At 45.1% G+C, this 26,527-nt stretch overlaps 1 protein-coding gene across 1 annotated transcript in view; it reads right to left on the reverse strand.

Annotated features, from left to right (window-relative positions):
• Positions 1 to 211: 211 nt before the first annotated feature.
• Positions 212 to 26,527, reverse strand: part of TSPAN7 (tetraspanin 7) — a 98,658-nt gene continuing 72,342 nt past the window's right edge. The window contains exons 2-8 of the mRNA XM_049835364.1: positions 19,818 to 20,006; positions 17,548 to 17,622; positions 16,084 to 16,179; positions 13,857 to 14,012; positions 9,287 to 9,370; positions 1,667 to 1,739; positions 212 to 1,342 (exon numbers count right to left, since the gene is read on the reverse strand). Of these exons, the coding sequence (XP_049691321.1) occupies positions 1,671 to 1,739; positions 9,287 to 9,370; positions 13,857 to 14,012; positions 16,084 to 16,179; positions 17,548 to 17,622; positions 19,818 to 20,006 (669 nt within the window). The 3' untranslated portion in view covers positions 212 to 1,342; positions 1,667 to 1,670. The remainder of the gene's footprint in view (positions 1,343 to 1,666; positions 1,740 to 9,286; positions 9,371 to 13,856; positions 14,013 to 16,083; positions 16,180 to 17,547; positions 17,623 to 19,817; positions 20,007 to 26,527) is intronic.

A 26,527-nucleotide genomic window follows, 5' to 3' on the forward strand; every position in this document is an offset into this window, starting at 1 on the left:
GCTGTGGAAGGTTTTTCTAGGAGTTTTGAAACAATTCCAGCCCTTTCTCTTTTTTTCCCAGGGTAGTAATACTTTTCTGTCACCAACAAGTTAGTCGTTAAAATACGCATAAAGACACGCCACTCCAAGCTGTGCACTTGTGCTTGCTGTTCACTTCGCCCCTCGAAAGAGTTTTGTTACGACTAAAGAATGAAAAGGAAGCGGCTAGAAATCTGTAATGGTTCCATTTATTAATACGTATATCACAAATACTCACAATATCAATGCATTCTCGTTGGCATGCTAGACAGAGGCATTATTAAAAAAGTCCTATTTTTTTTAAAAAGGTTTTAAACTTTTGCTTTCCCCCAAAAATATTTCATATGCCTGTTTTTTTTGTGATTTTTTTTGTGTGTGTGTGTGTGTGTGTTTTTATTTCAATTTGATTCAACAATGTATTTGGTGGCTGCAACCTCTATGCAAAAAGAAAGAAAAAGAAGGAACAGGAAAAAAGTATGAAGGCCGCAGTACAGCACAGTTCAATTAGTTCATAACTACCTAATAAAAATAAAGGAAGCAAAATTCCTGCCTTCACAGTAAGCAACAACACAGCTTAATAACAGTATTACACAGGATCAGGTTCAGAGGCAAAATGCACTAGACAAAGCCTACCGGGATACGCACTAGGCATACAACACTGAGTAAGAATCAAAGATGTAGAAGAACATCAGGAATAACGGTTCCCTTCAAGCACAACATTTTAACATCATTTTCAAGTATCTTTATGTTATGTTACTGATTCCTTTGTTTTTGGGGAAGGGGGGCAGGCGCAGGGAAGGGGGAAAGGATGAAAACCTTAGTAAAGCAATAAACAAAACAAGAAAATAAGATAAACCCAAAAGAATATATATTTCATATACCGTTTTTATATGAACGTGTGCAACACTTATTAACCATGGTGAAAGGCTAATTATGCCCTCCAGTCACTACATGCACAGCCCGATCAATGCTGTTAATGAATTACCTTTGTTAACTTACGATGCAACTACTGTGTGACCAAGAACATACATACGGTGCCATCCTACGCCGAGCCGCGGGGATGGGGTCTGGGTCCGGAGGCCGAGGGGACTCAGCTGCTCTCGGTGGCACCGCGGTACTTCACAGAATGGTACACTACGCGTGGGACAGAATTCGGGAGGTGGGGGGCGAGTGCGCGCGCGCACGTGCTTGCTTGTGAGGGTGTGGGCGTGCGTGCGTGCGTGCGTGCGAGAGACAGTGGGTGCTATAACATTCGTTTCAGTCTTTCTCCAATTCTGCAGCTCCTGATCTTCAGACAGGCTCTGGACTTCGCACTTCTGAAAGACTAGGGAGCAGGGGGGGCGAGAGAAAAAAACAAAGTAGTGGGTTGCTTTGGTTGCTAACAGTGGTCATGGCAGGTATTTTGCCCTCTTTTTTCAAGAAGAATACTGAAATGACCAAACATTCGACAGTACATTATTTCCCCCTTTTTTTCCCACCAGACAGAATATTGGGATGAAAATCCCAAAGCAAAGAATCCTGTGGGAAGACTTAATTCTTGATGAACATGCTGGGCAAACTTGCCTGCTATCTTCAGCAGAAGCAGCACAGCCATGGCAATATACCGAGGTGTATATAAAATACCGCATGGAAAGGGGGGAAAGCTCACCTTGTTACACCATCTCGTACTGGTTAGCAGTAATAAACCGCGACAGACAGCATGCCAGCAGCATCCCGATCAACTGTTCCAGACAAGAATAGAAGTAGAATAGAAGGACTTAAGTTAAACAAACGCAGAGCAAAGGAGAAGCCATGGTGAGCAAAGATTTCATGTTCTGGAGTTATTATGCGCTACAGAACCTATGCCTTATTTTAAGGACCACTCTAACCAGAAAAACAGCACTGAAATCTCCCGTCTTTTTTTGTCGGATCTTCCTCTCGATCGTTATCAGAGAGCGTTTATTTGACAGGCAGCATGCCTTTTTGCTACTTTCCAATCCCGTTGTCATCGCCTGGCCAAGTCAGGCGTGGATGGGTAAACGACCGGGTACCGGCTGTGTTTCACTCGCAAGCTCCACCTGGGTCCCCCGCCACCAGCCACCGCCACCGAGAGCTGGTGGTCTCCTTAACTTTGTTTCACAGCGTGCTGGGGAAAAGCTTCCTAATGCCCCAGGGTGGTTATGCTTTCTTTACAAATAATGCAGCACCAGAGAAATGAGCGGTATAAATCTGGAAATAAATAAAAAAAAAGTCTTTCGCTATTCCCTTGGCTGTCACTCAGATTATTGAAAACAGATCCCTGGCTTCCACTCGTCAATAAGCACTCAGTCATTTCAACGTTTTGCCTATTGCAGTTTGTTAGCGTTTCCCGCATATGCCAACAGCGTTAATATACTATAAATAATTCAACCTCGCTTTTCTCATTTGGGTTGGTCTATTAATTAACTCACGAGCATATCCAGATTGTTACAGCTCATCCCCGGCTACAGGGGTGAGGCCAGAGGGCCGTCTCCACAGACGGACCAGCCTTCCCTGGACCTGGCTCCAAGCAAGGGCTGTCACGGCCGCTCCAGCCGGTTCACTCGTGCCCGTGGGGCACCACCTCTGCCCGTCTCCTTCTGCTGCAGGCAACGGTGCTTGAGAAGGAGATCACAACCTTTCGGCAGCAGCGGAGCTCCCTCAGACCCCACAGAGCACGCGTAGATAACGCCTGGCTGGCTGCTCGTCCAAACTGGCTCCTATTTCACGCTTGGGATTGCGTGTCCTTTCCCCTGGACTGTCAGTGCTCCCTGTTAACACGATCATCATCAAAATATACGTCTTCTATACCAGCCAACTGCTTGATCTGGGCTGGCATAAGCCCAGAGCAAGACCAAGCCAGGGTACCTCAAATCCGGATAAATTGTTTTCTTGCCTCTGAGATGTCACATTCCTGGTCAGGTCACGCTTCACTTCCCAGAAATTTGCTCCCTCTCCTGTTTCAGTGTCCACCAGAACCGTTCTGGGCATCTCAAAAGGGCACAGAGTCACCCTTAAAAGCAGGCTGAACTCCCAATGTTCTCCCCCACACTCCCTGATTTTGGCACCAAATACCGAGGAGGACACTGCCTTGGTTATAACTAGACGTGGGGCACAGATGACCATCTGACCCTGTGTTCACCTCCTGACCAACCTCCAGTAAAAACTTAAGCTACTAGAGTGCAGGGGCTGTATTTTCAGTTGTCAAAAGAGATGTGGGTGCAGAAAACCCTCCTCAGCTTTGAAAATCTCACTTGATACCAAGAAGACCTTTTCACCATCTTGTTGCCTTTTCTACTAAACTTCTCTAGACGCATGTTCAGGCAGGAAACTTATTTGGTAGCTGGAGCGCTCATGCACTTCCCCAGGAGTCTCATGGACCAGCAAAGATGAGGATGCTGGCATTGGGCTTTGGATTTCCACGCTTAAATGCTCCAGTCACTGGGAGGATGATTTTACCAATTTGGCAGTTTGGAAAGTGTTGCTGAAAACCCACCCCATTCTGCAGGTGTACTGGAGAGGCATTGACAATCCCACTGCTGACTTGTGTGATGCTTCTTTAGCTCAGTTCTGTTTTGGAGAATGAGATTTCTGTTTTGGAGAATGGTATGTATTTTTCTGTGCTTTGACAGGCAGAGCAGAGCAAGCGCCTCTGGGTGGCCCTGTCCCACCCGCTTCGCTATCACTTTTCTGTGTTTGTGGTAATTTTCAGTCTTTTCTCACTTTCCTTGGCTGGTCTCACAAGTTACTTCTCTGCCTTACTGAATTAAGAAGAACTTCACAGCGTATTTAATCCTATTTATTTTCACTAAGCAAATTCCAGCCCAGACCCAAATCAGTTCCTCCCTCATCCTACAATTGCCAACAACATATGTACGTTCAAGTTTACTTTTTTTAAAAGTTTTTTTAAGTACCTGTGCCATGAGGTACCTATTATTTCCCATCACAAGCACCCAGATTATGGCCATTGTTGTTCCCAACCACAATCTGCTGCTTGTATCAGGTTTACAAGGGGAAAGATGCTGCAGCCCATACAAAGAGGAAGCCATGGGCTTTTCTTTCCCCCTTCAGCTGTAGCAGACCTCCACAGCTACCTTTAATTAGGGATTCTTCTGTTTTACACAGGCTGTAACTCTTCTAATCAGCCTGTCTAAGCTTTGCAGCATTTGCAGGCATGTGACAATGTTTTGATTTACTCAAGTCACTCGTAAGACGAATGGTAAGTTACACATGAATGTATCTTCTGATCTTTGGCCTACTTACTAATTCTTTGCTCTGTCCATATGCTGGTTTATGCATTTAGAGTGGTTATAGTACCATAATATTAAGCTTCTATATTTCAAAAATAACGGCATGCATATCGAGCCGTTGCATACACATTTTACACAGCATTTCTAGCTATTACCAGGACATAGCAGAGCTATGATAAATATCTTAGAAGTACTTTGAAAACATATAAAAACATCTATTTTCCAAGGTGTGCAGACTTCCACATTTAACCACAAGAGCACTGTGCCTCCTGTAGCCAAGAAGAAGCGATACTGTATTAAGTTGCTGAATTTTCCTCATGGTGCTCTTTCATTACAGGCATAGCTATGGTCCTCTGCATTTACACCAGGTTAGAGGCTCCCAGTCTGCGAACCACAAATGAGCACTCTCCACCCACCCTTGCTTTCTGCATTTGCTTGATCACATGCAATCTCTGCTCTTCAGACGGGAGGAAGGCCCTTATCCTGTTGTGCAGCAAGTCCCTGCAGCTCCTTTGAAAAACCAGAGGAATCGGCGTAAAAGGATTCTGGCAAAGAAATCATTTGCTAGAAGTTGCATTCATTTCCCTTCGCTCCCATTGTCTCTCAAATGTCCCATCTCAACTTTAATCCACTTATTCATTTTTTTTATTTTACAGTCCCAGTTTTTTAAGTGCTAAGATGCCAGACTTGGTTCCACATTTGTATTCTCTCTCACTTTTCCCCTTTCTTCCCTTTTTTCTGAGATTATCTTGGTCTTCTGAACTATTATATGGAAAATTGAGAGTTTGTCTTGGCACCTCTGGCCTTGCCACAGGAAACTCAAAAATGCTGACAAATACTTTGGTTTAGAGCACTGTGGGAAACCCACATCCCTCGGGTGTATCTCATATACTACCATCCTGTTAGCCAAAGCTCATTCCAGAAAGCACAATGCAGTGCCTGAGTTCTTTATCTCTCCATGGTTTCTAGGAGTAATCTCAGGCATATCTCAGTTCTGACCACTGAAATACATCCACAGCAACTTCCTAGCAATCTTATCTCCTATCATATACATGACAACTGGCTTTTTAATATAGTTATTTAGCAGGAGCTAACACTGACTGGAAGCTGTCCTGCATGACGTATTTATTACATCTTATTATATTGAGGAGAAACTGAAGTGCAATTTGAATTTCCATTTTATTTTGGGTCTTGGTATCTTCACCATTTCTCACTCTTTGAGAGAATTTCTATAAATAGAAATGTGCTGAACTAACTTGGAATTTGTCAGTAGATCAGGTAAGCTAAACCAGGGGGTTTTATCCGTCAGGAATAATTATTTAGCTCAATGATTTACCTTGCCATATTCTCAAAATGCAAATCTCCAAGCATCCTGGTTCCCTGGCTCTATTTTAGAAGACAGAGAATTTTCTATGTCACATGTCGCCTACCTGAGTCAGCCTCCTGTGCCGTGGCACGCCTCTGGCACAGGTCCTATCTCCATGCTGAATTCACACCGATTAGTCTTTAGAAGCAGCCTGATCTTATTTCAGATTTCAAGTCACATATTGGATCCCGATACGGATCCCACTCCCTAATCCTGGTGCAAGGGGTGACAGAGGTGTAATCCTGTGCTACGGCCAACTCTCAGCCTCCCTATACTCAGACAGGAGTTGGAGCAGACGAGGTGGATGATGTCTGTCTGCACCAGAACTGCATCCACAGTCAGGCAGAGTACTCACATTAACATTGACAGTAGAGAGGGCAGGTGGATGTTGCACCGTAGAGAGGGACTGTAGCTGCCTGAGGACATATCGTCAAATGATGGGAACTGTGCGTGCTCAACAACTCGTTTTGAGCACATGAAGAGCACCTGACTTCCAGTCCTTCAGCACAAAGGGAATAATTTGGCCTTAACACTGCACTGAGACTCCCCTACTCAGGGACTCTACCGCAACCACAATCTATAAACCCCTCTAGACTCTGTCTCTTGCACCTCTTAAGCCAACGCCTGCACTGTAGTTTTATCTAGGCGAAACTCTTCATCGTCTATGCTGCTTGCATAATTTTATTCTCCGTTGGGCACAAGACAGAGATCATTTTGCTGCTCTGAAGAGCACCTGCTAAACTGAAATTACTCCAGCTGGAAGTCAGCATTGGCATCCGAGTCCAAAAACAATCAAATTGTATTTTATTGTTATCGTTTCAAACCCGAGGAGCAGTGCAGACGATGTCAGCAACGCAGCAGTTTTTTTAAAACTCTGACTCTGACTGGGAGGTCTGTGCCAGGCCTATAAGATGTGCAATGCCATTACATCAACTTTCCCTATTTCTGGGAATCAGCACATTCCCCATGCTAGTCAACAGCTAACAAATCATGTGAAGGAAGGGCCCTTGAGCATGCTTTACTGTAGAAGAGCAACATGATCTAATTTGTCTTTTATTTCGACTAAACCTATTCTCAGTAGGAACAGCAAAACCTCACCTTCAGCTGGAGCACTGCCTGGCATTACTGCCAGCCACAGTTAACCTGAAATCAATTTGTAAACACCATCCCTAATTGGGTCCAGCAAAACAGATTAGGCAGTAAATTTTAACTGGCCGCTTTCTACTCTTCACACCCCAGGAGAGATGCATTTTTCTCCCCTGCATCCCCTCTCTTCTCCTTTTTACAGGTTCGCAAACACCCCAAGCAGCTGGATATCCACTCGGAGTGCCAGAGCCTTGCGCTTACGCAGGGGAGCGACATCCCCAGCTGGCAGCAGGGCACGCGCTGCCATCAAGCAGCGTGAGCTGCCAACGCCACATCCAAACATACTTTGCTTTTCACTCGGAGGCGCAGCAGCGAAGTGCCTTCCTCCCCGTGCTGCCTGCAGCCTGTCACGCTCATCTTGCCTTGCACCAAAGGGCTCCCGTTGCAGGGGCCACATTCTGCCCGCGCTGCCCGCCTGCCTTCCTCTACGGAGCTCACAAACAACCGATGACCTACAGTAAACATCCAGACACGTGCCAAAATAATAACAATTCCAGCTGCACTCTTCCTACAGTCTCCCTCCCAGCTGCAAACAACTTTCAGGCAAGATAAGATGATGCTTTGCCTATTGTACCTATGATACATCGATTAAAGGCTTTCAGGTAGCATTGGTCCTGACTGAGGCACTTTCCCCAGCAACGTATGAATTGTAAAATTCTACGCATCCCATTTTTCTTTTGGATAGTTTTACATGAGGCGTTTTAAAAGATGCTTTATAGCCTTCTGGCTGTCTAGAAACCAAACTGAAATAAGAGCTCAGAGTCCTGTAGCAGTAATCAAGTCATAATCAAGGTCGGAGAAGAGTATCAAGAAAACTGTGACCATTCAACAACAACTAGAATAGCCTATAAAAAAAAAACCAACCAAAACTCCCGTGCTCCATGCACCAACAGCTCCAAACTGGTGTTTTCACCGCTTCTGGATCCCGAAGACCTGACGCCCACGCACATGCCCTGGGTGGCTGCCGGTATGACGAGCCAACATTTACGCCCAAATGAAACAGGCTGACAGGCCAAATCACGGTGCTTCTCACGTCTAACATGTAGGCTACAAGGCATCAGGATTCCAGGATTCCTGCCCAAGGCAGGGCAGTCAGCTGGTCTGAGCCCAGACAGTTTTAGGGCTCCCTCAGGTTGTCCATATGTTGACCGAGAGGATGTGGTGGCCATTTTCCACACGGCTTAGGGACAGTTATTCTGAAGAACCTAGAGGCCATTTCAACTGCTGAGCAAATGAAACCTCAGAGAGATATAACTAAAACACCTTGCAGCCAAGCACAGGCTGACCACATGGGGCAGCAGGGGAAGAGGGCAACCACAGCCCTCCCATTAATTCACTTGGCCAACACCGGCAACAGCACTGGCAAATCTCTTGTTTCCAGTGCAGCACAGTGTAAACCTACAGCTTGCTGACTGAATTCATGAGTTTTAAGAAGAAGTCAAATGATTTTTCCTAGCACTTCATTTTTTCCAACCACTGGATAAACATAAGTCATTCAACAGATATATTCATATTTTCAGTGTTGCCTCAGGACCCAGATTTTTAATATTGTGTGAATGAAGCAAATGAAAGTTGCATGAGAGTTTTTGAACACGACATTTGCAGTTGTACTATGTACTCTCTGCAAAGAGAAGGCGGATTGCCTCTCAGGTAGAAATGGTTCAGGCATCATGCATGCCACTGTGCATTTTGCTGAACCATTCTGCAAGCACTTTTGCATTGGCCATGTTTCCCTCTTTCTCATTTTTGCCTGTTTCCAGGAGAGTCCTTGCCATCACACACAAGGTGACTAATACAAAGGAGCATCTTGTTGATAGAGGCAGGTGTTTTCCTGCCCCTTATTGATCAGAAAATTCTGACCAGACCTTTAGTTTCCCCAATTCTTGTCCAGATAAAGGCAGCGTCAATATCAGGGAGCAGCAAACACCTTCTTAGCTCTCCTCTTGTCCCTCCCATGCCAAACTCCTTTTGGTGCAGGCAAGGAGTTGGTTTAATAATCTGGTTTTGGCAGATCTCTGCTCAGTGTTCAGTGCTAAAAGGGGGGGAGAGGGGGGAATAATCGGTCACCAAAACCAGGTGCCCCCTCCAGGCTCCAGGTCCAGGATGGGGAGGCCTGAAGGTACACTCTTATTTGAATTCTAGACTCCTTTAAGAAAAAATAAGAGTACTTAGAAGATAGAAGCCTATCCAAACAATGGATAAGCTATTAGTCTTCTTAGCTGTTTATGCTCCATTTAAGCCAATGTTTTATTGGGTTAACCTCTATTTGACCCAGTGGAAGGACAAGTTGTTTTCCTTGAGCTAGTCATTAGCTCAACCGTAACTGATATTCCCAAGGAGAAACTTCATTTAAGTTGAAAAAAAGAAAATCAATGAACAGATGACCTCAGGACTAATGAGCATGCTGAGTTCAGTCCCTTTCCATAATCCTTCCTCCCTTGAAGTCCAGGGAAAGAAAAAGAGAAAGGGGGAAAAAAGGGGGGGGCGAGGGAGGCGTTTATGCACTTACCTGTGAGAATGCAATCCCAAAAGCCACTCCAGCTATGATTCCCATATTTGTCTCCATAAAACTGGTCACCAAGTCATAACAGCCCTGGAAAACAAACACAATCACTCCTTGTATCAACCTTCCCTACCACAAATGCATACATACAAATTTCTCATTTAAAATGGATGTGGGCTAGACAATATTTTTGCTGTAATTTCCACCAATGTCACCTTTTTATTTAATAGCAAGTGTGAGTAAATGACAGAAAGTGGTGGCAAACCCAGTTCTTTTTAGAAACAAATGTATTTCAGTACTTTTAAAAGCTAAATGTGATGTTGCACTCATTTTTATAGGTCTTATTAAAGAAAGTCAGTTTGCATTGTTTTAAAAAACATTAATATAGCTTTGACCTGAAACCAAACCAGTAACAATATAAGGTAATGTTATAATACAATACAGGTTTCAAAAATGAATAACGATGCTTATCTCCCAACACTCCACATATTTAATACAAGCATGCTTCAGGCATCCAGTGAGGCATTTGGCTTGCCTTTGCCTGTCAAAGGACACCAGGCAAGGTACTGAGTAGTATATAACTTTGAGTCATATAACAAAGTTATCAAGGGTTTTGTATGAAGTTTCTTGGTTTGTTTGCTTTTGGACATAAAATTCCCTGTCCTGCTCCCCAAACCCAACCTTCTCTAGCTCAGACCCTGACTCCATCAGCTGACTTGCTTCCTCGTGCCTCAATTCACAGCCCACACCAGGGCCAGAAGATTCATATGCACTTCTGTCCTTCTTTTGGATAGGCTGTTTTGAGATGCCCCCCTCAGTATGATAATTTTCACCAAGTTTCTCCCCTCACCTACTCTACCCCTCAGAAAAGCATTTGAAATTAGCTTTCCTAGTTTGTGGTGCCTAAATGAATCTACACAAGTGACGCAAAACTTGGGGCAAAAAAAAAAAAAGAAAGATGACATCTACTTTTTCTTTCATTACTAACCCATCTGTCCATACAATCCAAAGCCACTTCTCAAGTCCTTCTGCCACGCTTCCTCAAATGACCAGCACCACTCTCAGCCTAAGGCCAGTCCCAAGACATTTTATTTAATGCTATAACTTTATCCACTTTATCAGAAGTTGGAAAAACCAGAAATAACAGTGAGTTCCCCTTCCCAGTTTGGACTTGTGTCCCGTAAGAGATAAGTGTTCCACATTTCCCCTCCATCCATACACCCCTCACTTCTGCAAACACTGTAGGAACTCAGAGGATTAGATGCTTGTAAAAAATAACAGCTAGAAGGAAAGGACAATGTCCTTTGTTAAAGACAGGCCATTCGTGAACTAAATTGCATCACTTCTTTAACCTCTTTTATAATATCAGAAGGCATTTTATTTAATCCTGAGAGTAATGAAGTGGTAAACCTACTAGTAGCTGAGAACCAACACAGCAGTAATTCATTTCTGAAATGTTTACGTGTACATATTAATCCTTAATTACGTCTTACAACAGTGTACAGTATGTCAGATTCAAGTTTGCTTATTTAACACATCAAGCAACTATAGTTGTGTGTGTCTTACATGTTATGAAATTAGATTAGATTTCTCAAGCAGTGCTTTCATGCTGTCTGACATGGCTTAATGTTCTCCCAGCTCTTCTGAAATCTGTTCTGCTCAACAGCCTTCAAGAGATGCAACATCTAACAGCAATGGTAATTTGAGGGAGACAGAAGATCTCGTTAAAAAAACATGCAAGTGAGAGAGTTGTGATCGCTCTCTTCATTTGAAGACTTTGTTTTCCCAAATCACAATAATCTGTTTCCTGAAGTACATTGCATAAATACGGCTTAATTGCTCAGTCCTTACTGTGCATGGAGTGAGAGTGCAGGAAGCACCCAAGAGTTGCATACACATTACAGAAGTATGTGAAGCACTGTGTGTGCACATCTGGGTGCTGATTCAGAGGACAGAAGTGACAACTTAGCAAGCATCCGATCATTCTTGACTCCATGCATCTGTTCCTTTATTAAGATTTTAGAGAGAAGTTCTTGAGGTTTGTTGGTAATAAACTCTGAAGATTAAAAGCACCATATGAACATTAAGTAGATAATCCTAATGACAGCTCTCAGTTACGTGTTAGTCTGAGATGGAGAAACAGAGAGGCTAAATGATTTACCCAAGGTCACTAAGCAAGTTAGTGGCAAAATTGGCAAAGAAAATCCAGGAATGTTGTCTTTCAGTCCTGCAATTAGATCATCAGTTTAATCCTCTTTGGATAATTCATCATTAGTCCTCATAAACTGCTAGTAATGTGATTAGCTCATAGAGAACTTGTCTTACTAAGAGTTTTGCACGATCCACCAACAAGATGTATTCCAAATATACTTATCCGCAGGAACAGTAAAAAGGGTCTTCCACAACACAGACAATATGTATTTTCCTTTTTCTCCAACACAGAGAGCCAAGTGCCTATTTCCAAGATGAGCAAGGGGCTTAGGTGAGAGGCAATGACGTTTGCTTCCTATCTGAAGTGAAAGCATAGGGCCACACAACATTTCCTCCTGCTTGCTTTTTATTCCCATGCCCCTTTCAGAACCACCCCACCTTCCTCAAACATTTGGGACAATTCCGAGAACTCGCAACTGCTGAACAGAAATCTTTACAACTTTTGATTACAAGTGGCTATCTCAGAAAATGGGACACAATGTGGCAGGACATCCAAACTTCCCCTAGGTAATTAAATCATGTAATTAAGTCAAATGCTTCCTGAAGAATCAGCAGTCCTTTTCTGTCAGGTGACTCGTGCATTTGACAGCAGAGATGCTTAGGAGCAAGCGTGGCTGGAAGTGAGTTACTAGCCCTGGACTAGCACAAGCTTATTCATCCCTCAGCCGCTTCCTACAATTTAGCAGGCATCCTTTGCAAAGAAGAACTCACAAGTAGACAGGGATTTCTCTGTGCATGCAGACCACACAGAGCAATCCTGGCATTTTGGGGAAACACCAAATCGGGAATGCAAATGGCACCTGCTCAGTTATGCAGCCAGGAAAGGTTCAGAGTCCGCGGCCATCCCAAACTGAAAAGGTGAGACCTGCTGGTAGAGTACCAGTGACACCGGAGAGTTTTCCTGCTGGGAAAGTGGGCAGAAGCAGGGGCTCAGGATGGGCTGCCCAGGAGGCACTCTGCCTGCAGCCGATGCTGGCCGTACCGCACATCCCCTAGATCCACCCTGTCCTGCCTCTCACCTTCTTTCCACTTCTACAAAAATGGAAAGTTACTACAAGTTCATGAAGTGCAGCTGAATGGAGTGGCTCACCCTTTACACTCACGCAACCCAGCAAGATTACTTTGGTGGTGGCAACTGTGAGTTTCTTAACAGATGGACGTCACTAATGTTCCACATATGTCTGCAACAAGTGGCTCTCATTAAACTATTACAGAAAAGAAAGGCTTAGTGGAAAATAATCCTCTAGTTGTTTGGTTTTTTTTTTTAATACATGCTAGAAAATGTTGTCCACTTGACTGGTTTTCAAAGAAAGATGTTTCAGGCTGTGCTTAGCCACCACTCCAACCTCCTGATGCACAGGTGACTGAGGTGAAAAAGACAGAAACAGAACACAGAGAGGTATTTCCATATTTCCCCTGTTATCTACTCAGGACTTTTATTTATTTTTTTAAATTCACCTCTGAAAACAAAAACAGAAACGAAAATAATCCTTAAGTCTGACTAAGCTATGCTGCAACTTAGCATGGTGATTTGGCCATTGATGATGCACTAGCACTTAAAGCAATAGCTTGAGCTGTATTTCTGCACTGCAGTGTCTGTTATATATGCTGCATTATTTTCTCTTTATTCCTCCCTTTCTTTGTGTTTTCTGTATTTTTGTTCTCAACTTATTCCTTTTCTTCCTTTTTTCCCAACCTGCTTTCCCAACCCTGTTCTGTTTTCCCAACCTCCTCCTTCAGGTGACCCCACGGGAGGGGTCATTTTGGCTGTGCTATGCTTGCAGCAGCACACGTCCAAAGATTTTAAGAGTCGTTGTAAATGTACCAGCCAACCACAACGCTTGTTGTCAACTACCCATGTTGTCTCTGTTCGGCATGACAGTTAGGCTCCAGCGCTGAAATTACTGTTTGAACATAAGCAAGAGTAAAACCTGTCCTTCCCCCCTCCTAGCTATGCCCTTGTCCTCAACAAAACCCCACACCATTCAGCAGGAGTGAGCAGAGCAGCAGAGAAGTGCTGACCGACCTAACCCTCAAGGGCAATCGAGCGCATGTGCCACTCGTGGTCCTAAGGCTGGCCAGCATTGCGTCGATGTGCACTGCCATACCTCAACCTCTGCTGTGAGGAAGGGGAACAAATCCCCTCCTCATCAGAAACGTCGCTGCACATGGTCATTTGAGAAAGGCCAGCTTGAAGAATTTGAAAGCAAGTGGGGGGCAAAGCCCATCCTTACCATCTCTCCAGCCCAATACACACGTTATCAACCAACCATTTGAAACAAAATGCAACTGTAAGCAGCCGTACGCTCCACTGGCATACTGGATGGTTTCATAACAACTGCCTCCGGCACAATGTTACTGGTACCTTCTGGTTTACTTTGGTGGCAGCCACGGTCATGTTACGCAGATCCTGAGTATTACAGTCACTGGAGTTCATGCAACAGCTTGTAGGAATGCCGTGTTTGAAGAAGTAAGGGCTGGTGCTCCAGTTGGTGTAGCTCTGAATGCCGCAGCAGCTCAGCTATGAGGAATAAGAGGCAGATTTAAAACAAACAAATCATCCAGAATTAAAACTAGTACAGAATCATCACTGCCCACTTAGTAAGCTCGTAATCAAAATAAAGACAAGTTGTCTCCAGTTTTGAAAAGTAGATACCACGCCCCACCCCGTTTATTACAAAAGTATCAGGAATGTCATTTACAGAAGGTGGGAGCAGATGACCTACTAAAAAAAAGATATTTTATGAGAAGAGCTATTATTTGCAACATTTGACAAAGGTCCAGCCGTAAGGCCATCTCTTTTAGTTGAAGATCTTTCGGTTTTTTTTCCATTTGTTTTTTTTCCTTTGCTTATTTAGTTATTCGATTAAAGCTGATCTTAGAAATTCAAGACAGCCTCACAATACAGTCAAAAAAAATGGCCTTAAAAACCCCAAAGCATTACACAGAATTACATCCTTCTCGTCTCCGAGTCAGGAACCTGTGGTGTTCCCAAATTGCTTTGCTGTATTACAGATGGCCATACTGGCCAGCATAACGGCAGACTTTGAGAGGCCACGCTGCAGGCCAGCCATGCAATGCTGGCTGATGAAGGGCCACCACGTCCCTTCAAATCCTCTGGCATGTCCTTTGCCATCATGCGCCAGATCACTTCGCAGGGAGAGGGTTTTTTTTCCCAAGAAAAACAAGGAGATTTGTGTCCAGCAGCTCCAGAAATCTCTGGGAGCCATGCTGCCAACCATATACGGGGTCAAACTAGTACAAATTGCTGAGGTGAAGACAGCCTCTCTAACTCACCAAAATAATTTCTAGGAAAATTCACTGAGCCATGAATAGGAGACCATATGTTCATAGAGAGTGTCTATGAAATCAGCTGAAAAAACGTAAGTTGGAAGGGATGTTCTGCTCTAGATGCTAAGCTATAAGACATTCACTCAAAGATATGGAGTATGTCCTAAATTTTCTGCATGAAAAGGGCTTGTAAATGCAGTTCCTGTAAAAACAGAGCTACAAATGAAATGAACATTTTGCTACGACAGAAACACCGAACAATTACTCAAAACTATTATTTTAGCCAACTCCAAGGAACCAGAAGTTCAAAACACAGGTTAACATTAGGCAAACAGACAATCTGATGGCAGAATATACTCAGTTCAGAGCAGTGCAGTAATCTGCTAACCCAGAGAAGACAGGTTACAGGCACAGTTTCAAACACACTGAGGGGTCTAATATAGAAGTCATCAGTACAATTACATTAAAATTTCAGCTGTTCAGCAAGTTACAATCATATGAATGTATTGTGAGCTGAAGGGATAGCTGCTTGCTATGGTACAGTTTCCAGTAGGAATTTAAATGTGAATTTTATCTCTCTGTGTTGTAGTTGGTGGACTTGGTCCCTTTTGGTTGGCATCTCCGACTAGTTTGGCCATTCTGTAGCATTCACTCGTGCCCTGTGCCCTGCTGGAAGGCAAAGCAACCTCCCATTGCCCTGCTACTGCATTGCGTGGGTCAGAAAGGCTCTTCCACCAAGCACCTAATCCATCCTTCCAGCATGGCCAGAGAACAGCTTTCATTGCCGACCTCAGCAGCACATTTCTCCACACCCTTTTCCTCTGGAGAAAATACACTCTGTTTCTCCCCTTAACTCACTAGGTGTCCTTGGCCAGCCTGTCATTGTACTTGTGAAGAGAACTGACGCAGTTTTTCAGTGATACAGGATGCTAGACTATAAAATCCTGTCTCATCCAGCTGAAATTTACATTTCATAGTCCCCTTGACAGATTCCCTTAAGAACAAGGTGTGTTCTTAAGGGATAAAACTGGCCCCTAAACCTAACTCAAGATCTGGGTCCAACAACAAGCAAGTGCGACAGGCCCTGTCTTTATTAGACAGCTTGTTCATTAAAACTTAGGCATCTTGCACGAGCATATCAGTTGAAATACTTTTTCTTTAGATCAGTTTTGCCAGCCTCTAATTTTGCTTGCAATATACAGCTTGCAGATTGAACCATCCACACTTCATGTTCTGTGATCAAATCTGAATGTATGCTTTGTCTCTCTTTATTAATTTTTAATATCCAATTTTAGACTTACACTTTCCTGTACGTTATCCACTGCATGGCTCCGTTCATCATTCTTGTTGTAATTCTGGATTGCTTCAGTGTATGTCCTAAGGAAAGTATCCTTGATCTATGAGGGTGAGGAAAAAACAAGCACACATGAGCAACGAAAAGCATAACATCTGGAGCAGTTTTCGCAGGAAGCAAATGCATTTCCAAACCTAACAAGGCACCCAAACTACCCCTTCCCACTCATTTTTAAGTGTGTTTTCAGAGCTGGCAGAGCTCCCTCTTAACTGCCAGGCGTCATTTATGCCCTTTTTCAAGTGGGGTCTATTGGACATAGAAAGAAAACTACCCCAGCAAACTGCTACATTTTAAAAAACAGAAAATGACTTAACCTATAAGAAAGATATCCTTTAATGCTTTTTCCAAAAACACTTTGTTCCAGCACTAAGTCTGGTGACAGAAGCCAGTGGCATCAAAAGAAGATGTGAATTCCCCAACTGGGCAGCAACCCTCGTCCCCAGCACCAAAGGTGTTTGCGTAAGGAACAAGAGGTCTCTCAGCTGGAGAAGGTCAGGCACATCACTAGAAAAGGCACTTTGGATGGTAAAGAGGCTGGGTAGCAGATGATTTGGGCAACCCACATGGCTGTGACCTTCGCAAGAGACTGCCTCTCCTAAAAGGGAGCAGCAGCCTGACACTGAGGAGGTATTTCAGGATCAAATTAAAACCTATCCATCACTTGCAAGGGTAGATAACAGAAAAGCTTATAGCAAGGGAAATCTCATGTCAAAAGAGGAGGCTAGAAAACCAGTTAATACAAAGAGAAGAGACAAAGAGGGTCTCTGGGATTGTCCTGCTTCAGCACTAATGGCATGTAGGTTCATGGACTTGAAGCCAGAGGTAGACCTGATTACAGTGGATAAAGCAGAAGTACTACTACAAATCTAGACCATCATGCTTTTTTAAAGCTTCTTCCTGTCCCAGTTTCCTACCTCATTCTATTTCTAATCTCTCCTTATTCTCAGGATAGAAACAAAATCCCATCCCACTCCCTCCCACCCCCCCAAAAAAAAAGATTTACAAAACATCGAGTCTGGTCTGATGCAGAATTGCTCTCTGCCTTATATAAACAAGCACTTGCCTGGCTGAAGAAGCTGCGTTTAAGAAAAGTATTTAATCTATTTTGCAGTCCTCAGCATATGTAAAAGAGTAAAGAAGATCTTACATGATGGACACACAAAAAACGATAGCTCCAGAGTAAATTATCAGGCAGCTGAGGCCAAGAGCTTTGGCTAAATCCCTTCATTTGGAATCACATCAGTTTTTAAGAGCTGTACATGTTATTGTTGCACATCAGCCGCATCCCTGGAGATGTGTATGGAGCCGCCGAGCTCAGCGACCTACACATTCTCCACGCTCCAGAGAACTTCTCAGCAGCTCCTGCCCAGGAAGGCACTGCCATATGCAAACTCAGCACATTTCCACATACCTCGTGGCGAAACACAAACCCTGAAATGCCAGCCACTAGCTCAGCCAGGAACACCAGGGACAAGAACATGGCATACTGAAAAGGAAGGAGGCAAGAAAAGTCAGAACGTGACAGGCTCTTGTCTTAGCACAGATACCGCTCAGTTATCACAAAAAATTTAACTTTCTGCTCTAGACACTCTTTAAAGATGTAAAGAAACCAAAGGTCTTTTGGAGGTGATATACAGGTTATTGCCTGAATATGTTATATGTGTTTATACAACTCACAAATGATATGTATTGTCTAATTACTGACTTTTCTGACATTTCTGTTCCCACATTTCTTAGTGTTCTCATATAAATTAAAACACGCTCACATGCCAAAGATGGATCCAAGTCACTCAGGTTTTGATCTTGCAGTAAAGAATACACACAGACCCCTCATGTTTGCATGGCACTCTGCTAAAGTAAATAGGCTTCTCCAGGTGTTTTGGTTCATGTTTATCTATCTCACTGCTAGACTGGGATTTGCTGCCTGATTCTTGAAATTTCTCCAATGATGAACTGAACCACTGACTTAATTGGAAATATTCTCACTGTAACACTAGACAGATGCCTCAAATACTTTGCTGAGCCAAGGCCCATGTTTGGCTTTAGGACCAGCATTTGCATCCAGAGCTAAATAAACCTTGAAAACAGTGCTTTCAGTGTAGACACTCACAAGCTATTAAAAATACATCTAAGCAGAAATAAAGAAGGTAAAGAAAAAAATGCAAAGTGGGATGGTAAAAGTTGAAGTTGGGGCTTAATCTTCTGGAAGGAAAATTACCTTTTTTCTCCACATGCTAAATATCAGCGAATTAAAAAAGGAAACATTTTAAATTAAATTCAGTCCTAGCAGGATTTAGTGGAAAGAGGAAAATTTATTTTTAATGGAAGGTTGTTGGAGAAGGGAGGACGACAGTGAAGGCAGAACTAGAAAAATCATTCTCTCCAATTAATGCAGCTGTCAATTCACTGCCTGTAGTTTGTTCAGGAGAGAAATAAAGTTTTGAAACATTTCTTACATGTACAATGAAAATAAAACCATATGCTTGGAACAGCACATGCCACTGTTAGGGGCATACCTTTAAAAAAGTGACATGACTTACAGAGCAACTAACAGAGCCTGATTTCCTATGGATTTATATCACCATTCACCTTTATCCCTTTCCCATCTGGACTGCAGTAGCTCTGACAAGCCTCTACACGTGCCCTGACAGCACATCACCAGCAAGAGACAGCAGCGGTGCACCTACAACAGCATTAGGCACATGCCGACTGGCCACCAGCATATACCTGCTGATCGATCTGCAGCTGCTCTCTCTCCCCTACTGTGCCATCAGTTGAGGAAATTAACTCTCTTTAAGAGGTGCTTTCTTAAAATACAGTTCAAACTGGAGAAGAATTGTCCCATCTCCTTAGAAAATCAGCCCCAAAATATTGTAGCAGGAGATGCATTGTACTGTCAAGCCCTTTTCCACTATCTCAGTGCTACAAGTGCTATTTCCACCCTTCAAATCATTACACATGCAGCATTTTGCTCCTGAATATTCCTAGAAACACAGTTTATCATACAGGTTTGCTTAATCTATAGTTACTTTGCATTTTAAGGTGGGCTGGAAAACTCGGAACAGAGAAGCTTATAGGGAGAGATTTTAAACTGGACTGAAAGACAGCTGCTGTACCTCTGCTTAGTGTGCCTTGAGTCCATGCTGCTTTTGAGATGAGGACAAACATACCATACAGAGCTTTGTTTTCTGGGGTTGACTTGTTTTATTCTAGTGAATGTTAGAAGAAAAAGAAAGGCTGGTGTGCTTTTAGAAGGTATCTACTGTTTTTTCCATAGATTTCACATGAGAGTATTAAAATGACCCCTTCAAAATATACTTGAAATGAACTTTGGACATTTTTAAGATTGTAAATATACCTATCACCTGGCTCAGAGAAAAACAGAACGATTGTAGAGTTACTCACAGAGCATTTCACCCTGCTCCCAACCACACATGGGCCTGTATGCCGTGCAGTAGCAGAATTCATTCATACTCAATCAACAACTGGTTTTGGCAAAGATTTTTTTTCCCCTTCTTTGTCCAAAAGACACACGTGTTGAACATTAAGATCAATAAAATCTAGCTTATGTGCCTAAAAAAACATGTTAACATCTGGTGAAGCTTGGCAGGGGGTAGGGGGAATCCCAAAACATCGACAAAACCTCTTCCCCTGTTGCTTAAGGCACTTTGGCATGCTTACCAGTTTCAGCATCCATGGGCTGCCACGACAAGTGGCAAAGCAGCCGAAAAGGCCGAAGACAATGATTGTGGTACCCGTTCCGATGAGCACGTAGGGGGCATTGGTGGAGTTCTCAGCAATGAGAGAGATGTATGTGCCAAGGGTGAGTTTGCCCCAGACGCCAACTGCGAGAAGGATAACGCCTGTGATCTGCAAAGCAAGAGGAGGAAGCCGTCAGGAGTTACCAGGGAAGGCATCCAAGTTCAATACACAGTAATCCTGAAGGGATTTATTGGTGCTGTTGTGTTGGCAGAAGGAAGACTCAAGACTTTTACTAACTCCAGAGGGATGGACAGAGAAAATTAATTTCCACCATCTGGAGATGTTACATTAAGACTGCCACCAGAGGACAAACATCTAGGACTAATCACCACAAAGCTGACGATTGCCAAGGGAGGATGCAGTGTACCACCTGCAGGAACGGGCTCTCTGCTCCTACAGCACACTGAGAGAGGCGGCCAACTCCATCACTCCTACCAAAACCCAACAATAACTGCCCAACAATTTTGCCACAAAAACTGCCTGAACCAAAAAAACCTGCTGTTTGATGTCCCAACCTTCTTAACGCCAAAGTTTCAGGCACACGAGCATCCCTTGCAGTGCATTACTCTGGCTAGTGAGCTTTCCCCAGGCTATATAGCAAGAGACCCCGCTGGCTGCGCAGAAGCTTTCCCCCCCGTGAGCATGGAGTGGGAGGACACCAGTGGGCCCTGGGAGCACCCAGCCTCTTGCCCGAGATGTTCAAGCAGAGACAGCCATGCCGCAGGGCAGCCGGGGCACGCAAGCTCCCAGCACCAGCAGGGACGCGGGGGAAGCCCATGGTGTGCCGTACGCCGACATCGAGCGGTGGCCACAACAGGGACGATGCCTGCAGCATCTGTTAGTCATCTCCTGATGCTGACACGCCTGCTTCAAGACTGTACACACGTAAATATTCCCACAGCGCGTCCAAAGGTGGGACACGAAGGGCCTGTCCGGAGTGCCAGATCTGCAAACGCTTCCTGAATTCCCCCCACACTTCTTACTAGCTCCTCCTGGCCACTGCCGAGGGGCAGGAGCAGAAGAAATGTCCCGACAGTATTCTTGTGTTCGCTTTCCAAGTTTTCTCTTGTGAACATTTTTATACTGCTGTGAAATCTTGAAATTCAACACTATTACAGCAGGGTTGCCCTCCAGTTGTTTGTGGAGGGGATCCTTGTTCACAGTTATGTTGCACCTAAAAAATCCCAGCTGAGCTACGCTGTAAGATCTTTCAGCTACTTTCCATACAGGTCGATGTGAATTAATTCAGGGAAAGCCTTCTCGAAGGAAAAAAGGAAAGCACCTTTTTTACCTAGGCTGGCTCAAAAAGGACTAGGCAGGGTGTACCCCCATCACTGCCTTCCCACCGTGCCTTTCCACCGTCCTGCTGCTCGGCACTAGCAGGCAAAAAGGAGCCCGTCCTCTGCTCGACCTATGTCTGCGGCAGCGGCAGCAAGTGCTACTCTGGTGCAGCACTTCTCCCTCTCTGGAGAGGGAACTGCGTTCAGCAGAGCTGCTGAATAATCAGAGCCACCTAAGGAAAATACCAGGAGGAGGGAGAATACAAAACAGATGCTCTGAAGAAAGATACAGGGGGAGGGATGCAGGGAAAAAGAATAAACCAAAAAAAGAGAGAATAAGGAGAGAAACAGGAGAGGGGAGCAGGCAGACAAAAGCAAATTAACGTGTCCTCAGAGAGAGGAGATCCTTTCTATTCTAGAGAGAAAATAATCTCACCGGGCAATTTTGGCACTTCCCAGTTCATTCCCTTCCTTCCCCAACACCTCCCAGAGCTGTAGGGAAGACATGCCCCGACCTGGCTCCCACTCAGAGCACACTGGAGTGCAGCACTGCCAGGGAAACCCATCAGGTCCCTCTGTCTCCCTAAGCGTCCCCTGATCCCCCGACGAGCCACGGCAAGTGTCGGCATTTCTCTCACATCTTGGGGACAGGATTAGCAGAGATTTCTCCTCTCCTGCCCACCGTAGCAATAGGAATACATCTGGCTCCTGTCCATCTTTCAGTGCAACTGCGTGAAAAGTGCTGATTCCTTGCTCTTGTAGCCCACCAACTAACAGCTGAATGTCAAAAAAATCACCAAGTAGCTTACATACCCACAGGCATCAAATGCCTCTGCTGAGTCTGGTTCCATCCACACACAACACTGTCTTCACCTCTCTCCCTCTTCTCCCTAACAAAAGCTTTTTCAGAGGGTGCAGATTAATCAGCAAAGTCCGAAAGCGAGCTGTGGGGGACTCGGAAATCCGCAGAACAACTTTTGGTTTCTCGCCTCCAGTTCGACAAAGGGCTGGTTTCTGTGCCTGAGCTGCTGAAAGTTTTACCACTGTCCCCAGGGAGACATAAAAGCAGCCTTCACTGCCAAAATGAACAAACAGCTTCACATTTGAAAGAGAACTCAAGCCTTGCAATAAAAAGCATTTTTAGTCGGCTGTTTGAAACAATTACTAACCCTTTACTATGCGTTTTAAGAGTTTGGTTTCCCCCTGTCTCAGGGGGCCCTATCCAATTTATGGTACACACAGACTTTGGAAAAAAGGAGCAAAGCTTCTCGTGTGTTTTATTCCCCTTCTGCTTCTTAATAGAGCTCCGATTTACATGGATTTAAGGAAATCCCTCAGTTTGTGGGGAGGTCTAAACCCCCAGCAAGCTTGGCACTGTGCAGAGAGGACGGGATGTTTCCACAAAGACACGCTGCAGACATGCCTCGGGTTGCAGCAGCGCCAGCTGGAATTTCGCTCATGAAGAGGAAAAACCAGAAGACTTCCCTGCAAACATTTTCATGACCTTTATTTAACAGAGCACGAGCAGCGGTATGACTAACACCAACCTCCACCCAGAGGCAAACCTTGTTTCCTTATTTTCAAGACACACTTTTTATCCCTATGTCTCTGCTCCATCACGCAACCAAGGGAACAATCAATGTACTGGACTCTTGTTCGGTTTGGATTTTAGGTTGTTTTTTTTTAAAAGCAGGAGGGACAAGAGCAGAGAGAACACTGGGATAGCGCTGTCCTGAAAACAAGGCAGCGGGAATACACACCGCGCCTGCCACTCACCATCACTACACGCATCGTCTCCTACTCTACCTCTTGCCCCAACAGGCTGTGGAAATAAGCGTTGTACGGTTGTACCTGATTAACGAAGCAATTCCTTCATTTGACCTGAAACCACCACGCCAGCCTAATTCTGTGTCCAGTGTGACCTGTGGGTCAGGCCCTGTGGGTGCAAGAGCTAGGTGATGTGGGTCCGTTTGCATCTGAAAGGTCTAAAAGAAAACTCAGAGCACCTCCTGCAATGAAAAGTCTCCCCCCAGTCTTCCCCACTCCCTTCCCACTGTAACATTTCCATTCAGACCGTGATCATAGAATTCAGTGGCGAAATGGAAAATTACCAGGAAATCATCGAGATAAACAGTGGCAGAGAGATATGTGGATATGATCAATACTTCTTCTCCTGGAGGTATTTCAGATATCCTGGCAGTCAGAGGAGAGTGACCGAAAGCCTTTCGACTTTTAGAGCCCTCCCTGAGCCAGGATTCACCATCCAGAGCAGCTTTATTTATAAACACCTGCAACAGCCAGCACACATGGAGTGAGAGAGCAGCAGTCCCACTCCATCGGTGGGCTTCTACAGCAAAACCTGGCCTTTGTGTGGCCCCTCCAAGGATTAAGAGGGTGAATGGTATGGAAATGGTATGACAACTACAGCCTACGCTGAAAGGGTGGCACAACCCCACTCCAGGTCCTCAGCAGACACAGAAGAAATGAACTGGCAGCTGCAGAGCCTACAATGCCTCAAATGAGATGTCTGGAGCGGTACAGAAAAATAAGCCATAGCAAAGGCAAAAAAAAAAAAAAAAAAAAGTTTGCTTCTAAAAAGCAACTACAGGAGAGATCCTGCCCAAATGTAAGGAGCTGTGGGAGAACTGTCAGTAGCTGCTCTTTGGAGGGCTGGGACCCCATTCCCCCCACAGCCCCCGGGGGTCAGAAGGGTCAGAGCAGCCTCTCTGAGCTTTGGCCCCATTTTATGCAACACCAGTTGTGACAAGCATTGATATGGTGAATGCAATCCTGGCTTTCGCCACCTCCCTCAAGCATCTCTGACTTCGTGGGCTGTTGGTTTTTTTTTTATGGTTTCAAGCTCAGAGTTTGAGTACGCACAGAGGCGGCCGATCGGAGGAAGGATGCACAGAGAAGGGCTGCCTAGGTAGCTCAGTCATTTTCAATATTTACCAGCCGTCACGTACCGCACCATCCCCTTGCCCAGTGGCTAATGACGGGTCTGTGTCCATGGCGCAGTGCAAGGCAGAGGCTCCCGGAGAGGCAGGAGGGCGAGGGGCAGCCCGTGGGCACGCTGCTGCCCTCGGGGCAGGATGAACGAAGCCCATGGAGCAACTTCCAGGGGTGGGCTGGCAGTGCCTGGGCTCCCAGTTGCATCGGGGAGCTTTGCTCACTTGCCACCATTGCTGGGACCCCCTGACATGGAGACCCTGCCCTCCTAAAGCAGATCTCTGAGCACCCATTTAGTCACAGCGCTGGGTCCCACAGGGGACAGGGGGCCAAGGGCAGAGCCATCTACACTGCACACAAACAGAGCCAGGCAGGTGAAATGCACCCTCAGTTCTTACGGATGTGAAACTCGCAGGTGGACAGAAAAACGGAAGGTGTGATTATTACATGATGAGGATATCCAGCTTTTTGTGCCGTTCTCTGGTGTGGTTAAGGCAAAGTGAAAGAGAAAAAAACCCCAAAATACCAGGATTCATGGCCTGTCACAAACATACCCAATGCTTTGATTCAGAAGAGAGCTCTGAAATTTTCCTTGGACTTTATACAAACCTTGGTTTAAGCAGTAATAGCCCACACCTGGATAAAACAGTCAAAGCACGCATCCATCCCCAAACAGACAGCATCATTAGAGAGAGATCTGTACCAGCAGCCAGGGCACGCCTGGTTTATCCATGCTCAGGCCCAGTTCCTACTGCCATAACAAGCCCCAGAAAGTCAGACAGGTTTCAAGACCACAAATGGCCTTGCAAGCAGTTTGTGCTGGTTTTTGTCACCTCTTTTTGATGCTTGCAAACTGTCCCACCTCTCATGCTATTTTGATGGATGCTCCCTTTCTGCACATGCTTCCAGGCCAAAAAGCGCTTCATTTCGCCTCCTGACATACAGTGCTCTCCTTCCAGCTGCTGTCGGGAAAGCCCCGGGCCTCGGAGTCCACCCCGCCAGGGAACATCCCAGCCATGAAAGTCTCGTGCTCCATCCCCGATACCACCCACAGCACCTCCTGCTAGCGGCCGCCACCAAAGCAGTTCTTATTTTGCTCTGGTGATGGCCCCACTGCCGGCGTTGCTGTTGTGCTGCTCCAGCATAAGGGGCAACCAACTCTTCTGAACACAGTGGCCGCAGGCTGAGGCTCCCGGGGCTGCTCCTGTCCCCTGCCAGCACAGCCCAGCACCAGATCGGGCAGCGTGGCTAGCTTCTCCTGCTTGCCCCTGGGTGGGAGAAGTTGCCGTCAGTCTCAGCAGGGCAAAGTTGTGCAAGTTACTGATACCTGCTCCAGGCTCACGGATGCCAAACTGAGGGAAGCTGGGAAAATTAAGACACCCTTTGATACGCCGTTACTGCAGCGCCCTTTCAAGACCAGCAACCTGGAATCACTATTTCTTTTTGGGACCAGAAAAGGAAAAAAAAACCCCAACCTACCCTGCAACTTCTGGTTCTTTTCTGTGCTCTTCCTCCTGCCTTCAACATTATTAGAAAGCTATTTCATCCTGGATTTCATCAAAGGTAGATCATGTCTTCCTTACAAAAATTCACTGCAGTGGAAGCCCCTAGACTCACATTTCCTCAGCCAGGAAACCTGAGATGTAGCATTCAATAAAACATTATTAGGCCTGCCCTTTATCTAGGTCAAACATTTTAAAGGTTAAAAAAAAACCAACATAGGAGATATCCAAATAGAGCGAGGATTGTAAAGACTACACGCAACTAGAAATTGCATTGTTCAGCGCTAGCAGGTCTCACATTTCATTGCGTCTGAACTCGGGCTCGGCAAACACATCCCAGAAAATCTCGACTGATGAGATGGCAGGAAATGAAGCAGGTAGGCCACCTGATCATTTTCTCAGAAAAACTCCACTGAAATCAGGATGTTCCCATGGAGTTTTTTACTCTAGGTGAACTGGCATGTTCTGGCTTAAAAAAACCCAACAAAAACATTGGGGAAAAATATCCCCCAATCATCTCTACCCCTTGCTGTGGCCATGCGCATCATGGCCAAACCTCACTGTCCTCCCAAGCACCGTTCTGCTCCCCCGCTCCTTCCCAGCTAACATCTCTGTGAATCTCACATTTACTTCGTGTACCACACATTCACTCTCACATCTGAACGAACTGGGGATTGTCAGTAGGACAGCAAGGCTGTGCATGGACCACCAAAGCATCTCTCCTTGCCTTGCCCTGCCTCTCGTCAAGCATGGTATCACAGAGACATCCCACCAGTCAGCGATTTCGGTCAAAGGCAGACTTTCTAGCTCTTTTGCCTTCCTTCAGCGTTAGCGCAGATGTTTCCAATGTTATCTGCAGTATTGCCCCCGGTTCTGGAGCTGATTGGATGTGGTGAAA

Source organism: Accipiter gentilis, chromosome 32 (genome assembly GCF_929443795.1).
Source record: "Accipiter gentilis chromosome 32, bAccGen1.1, whole genome shotgun sequence".
Classification (NCBI taxonomy): domain Eukaryota; kingdom Metazoa; phylum Chordata; class Aves; order Accipitriformes; family Accipitridae; genus Astur; species Astur gentilis.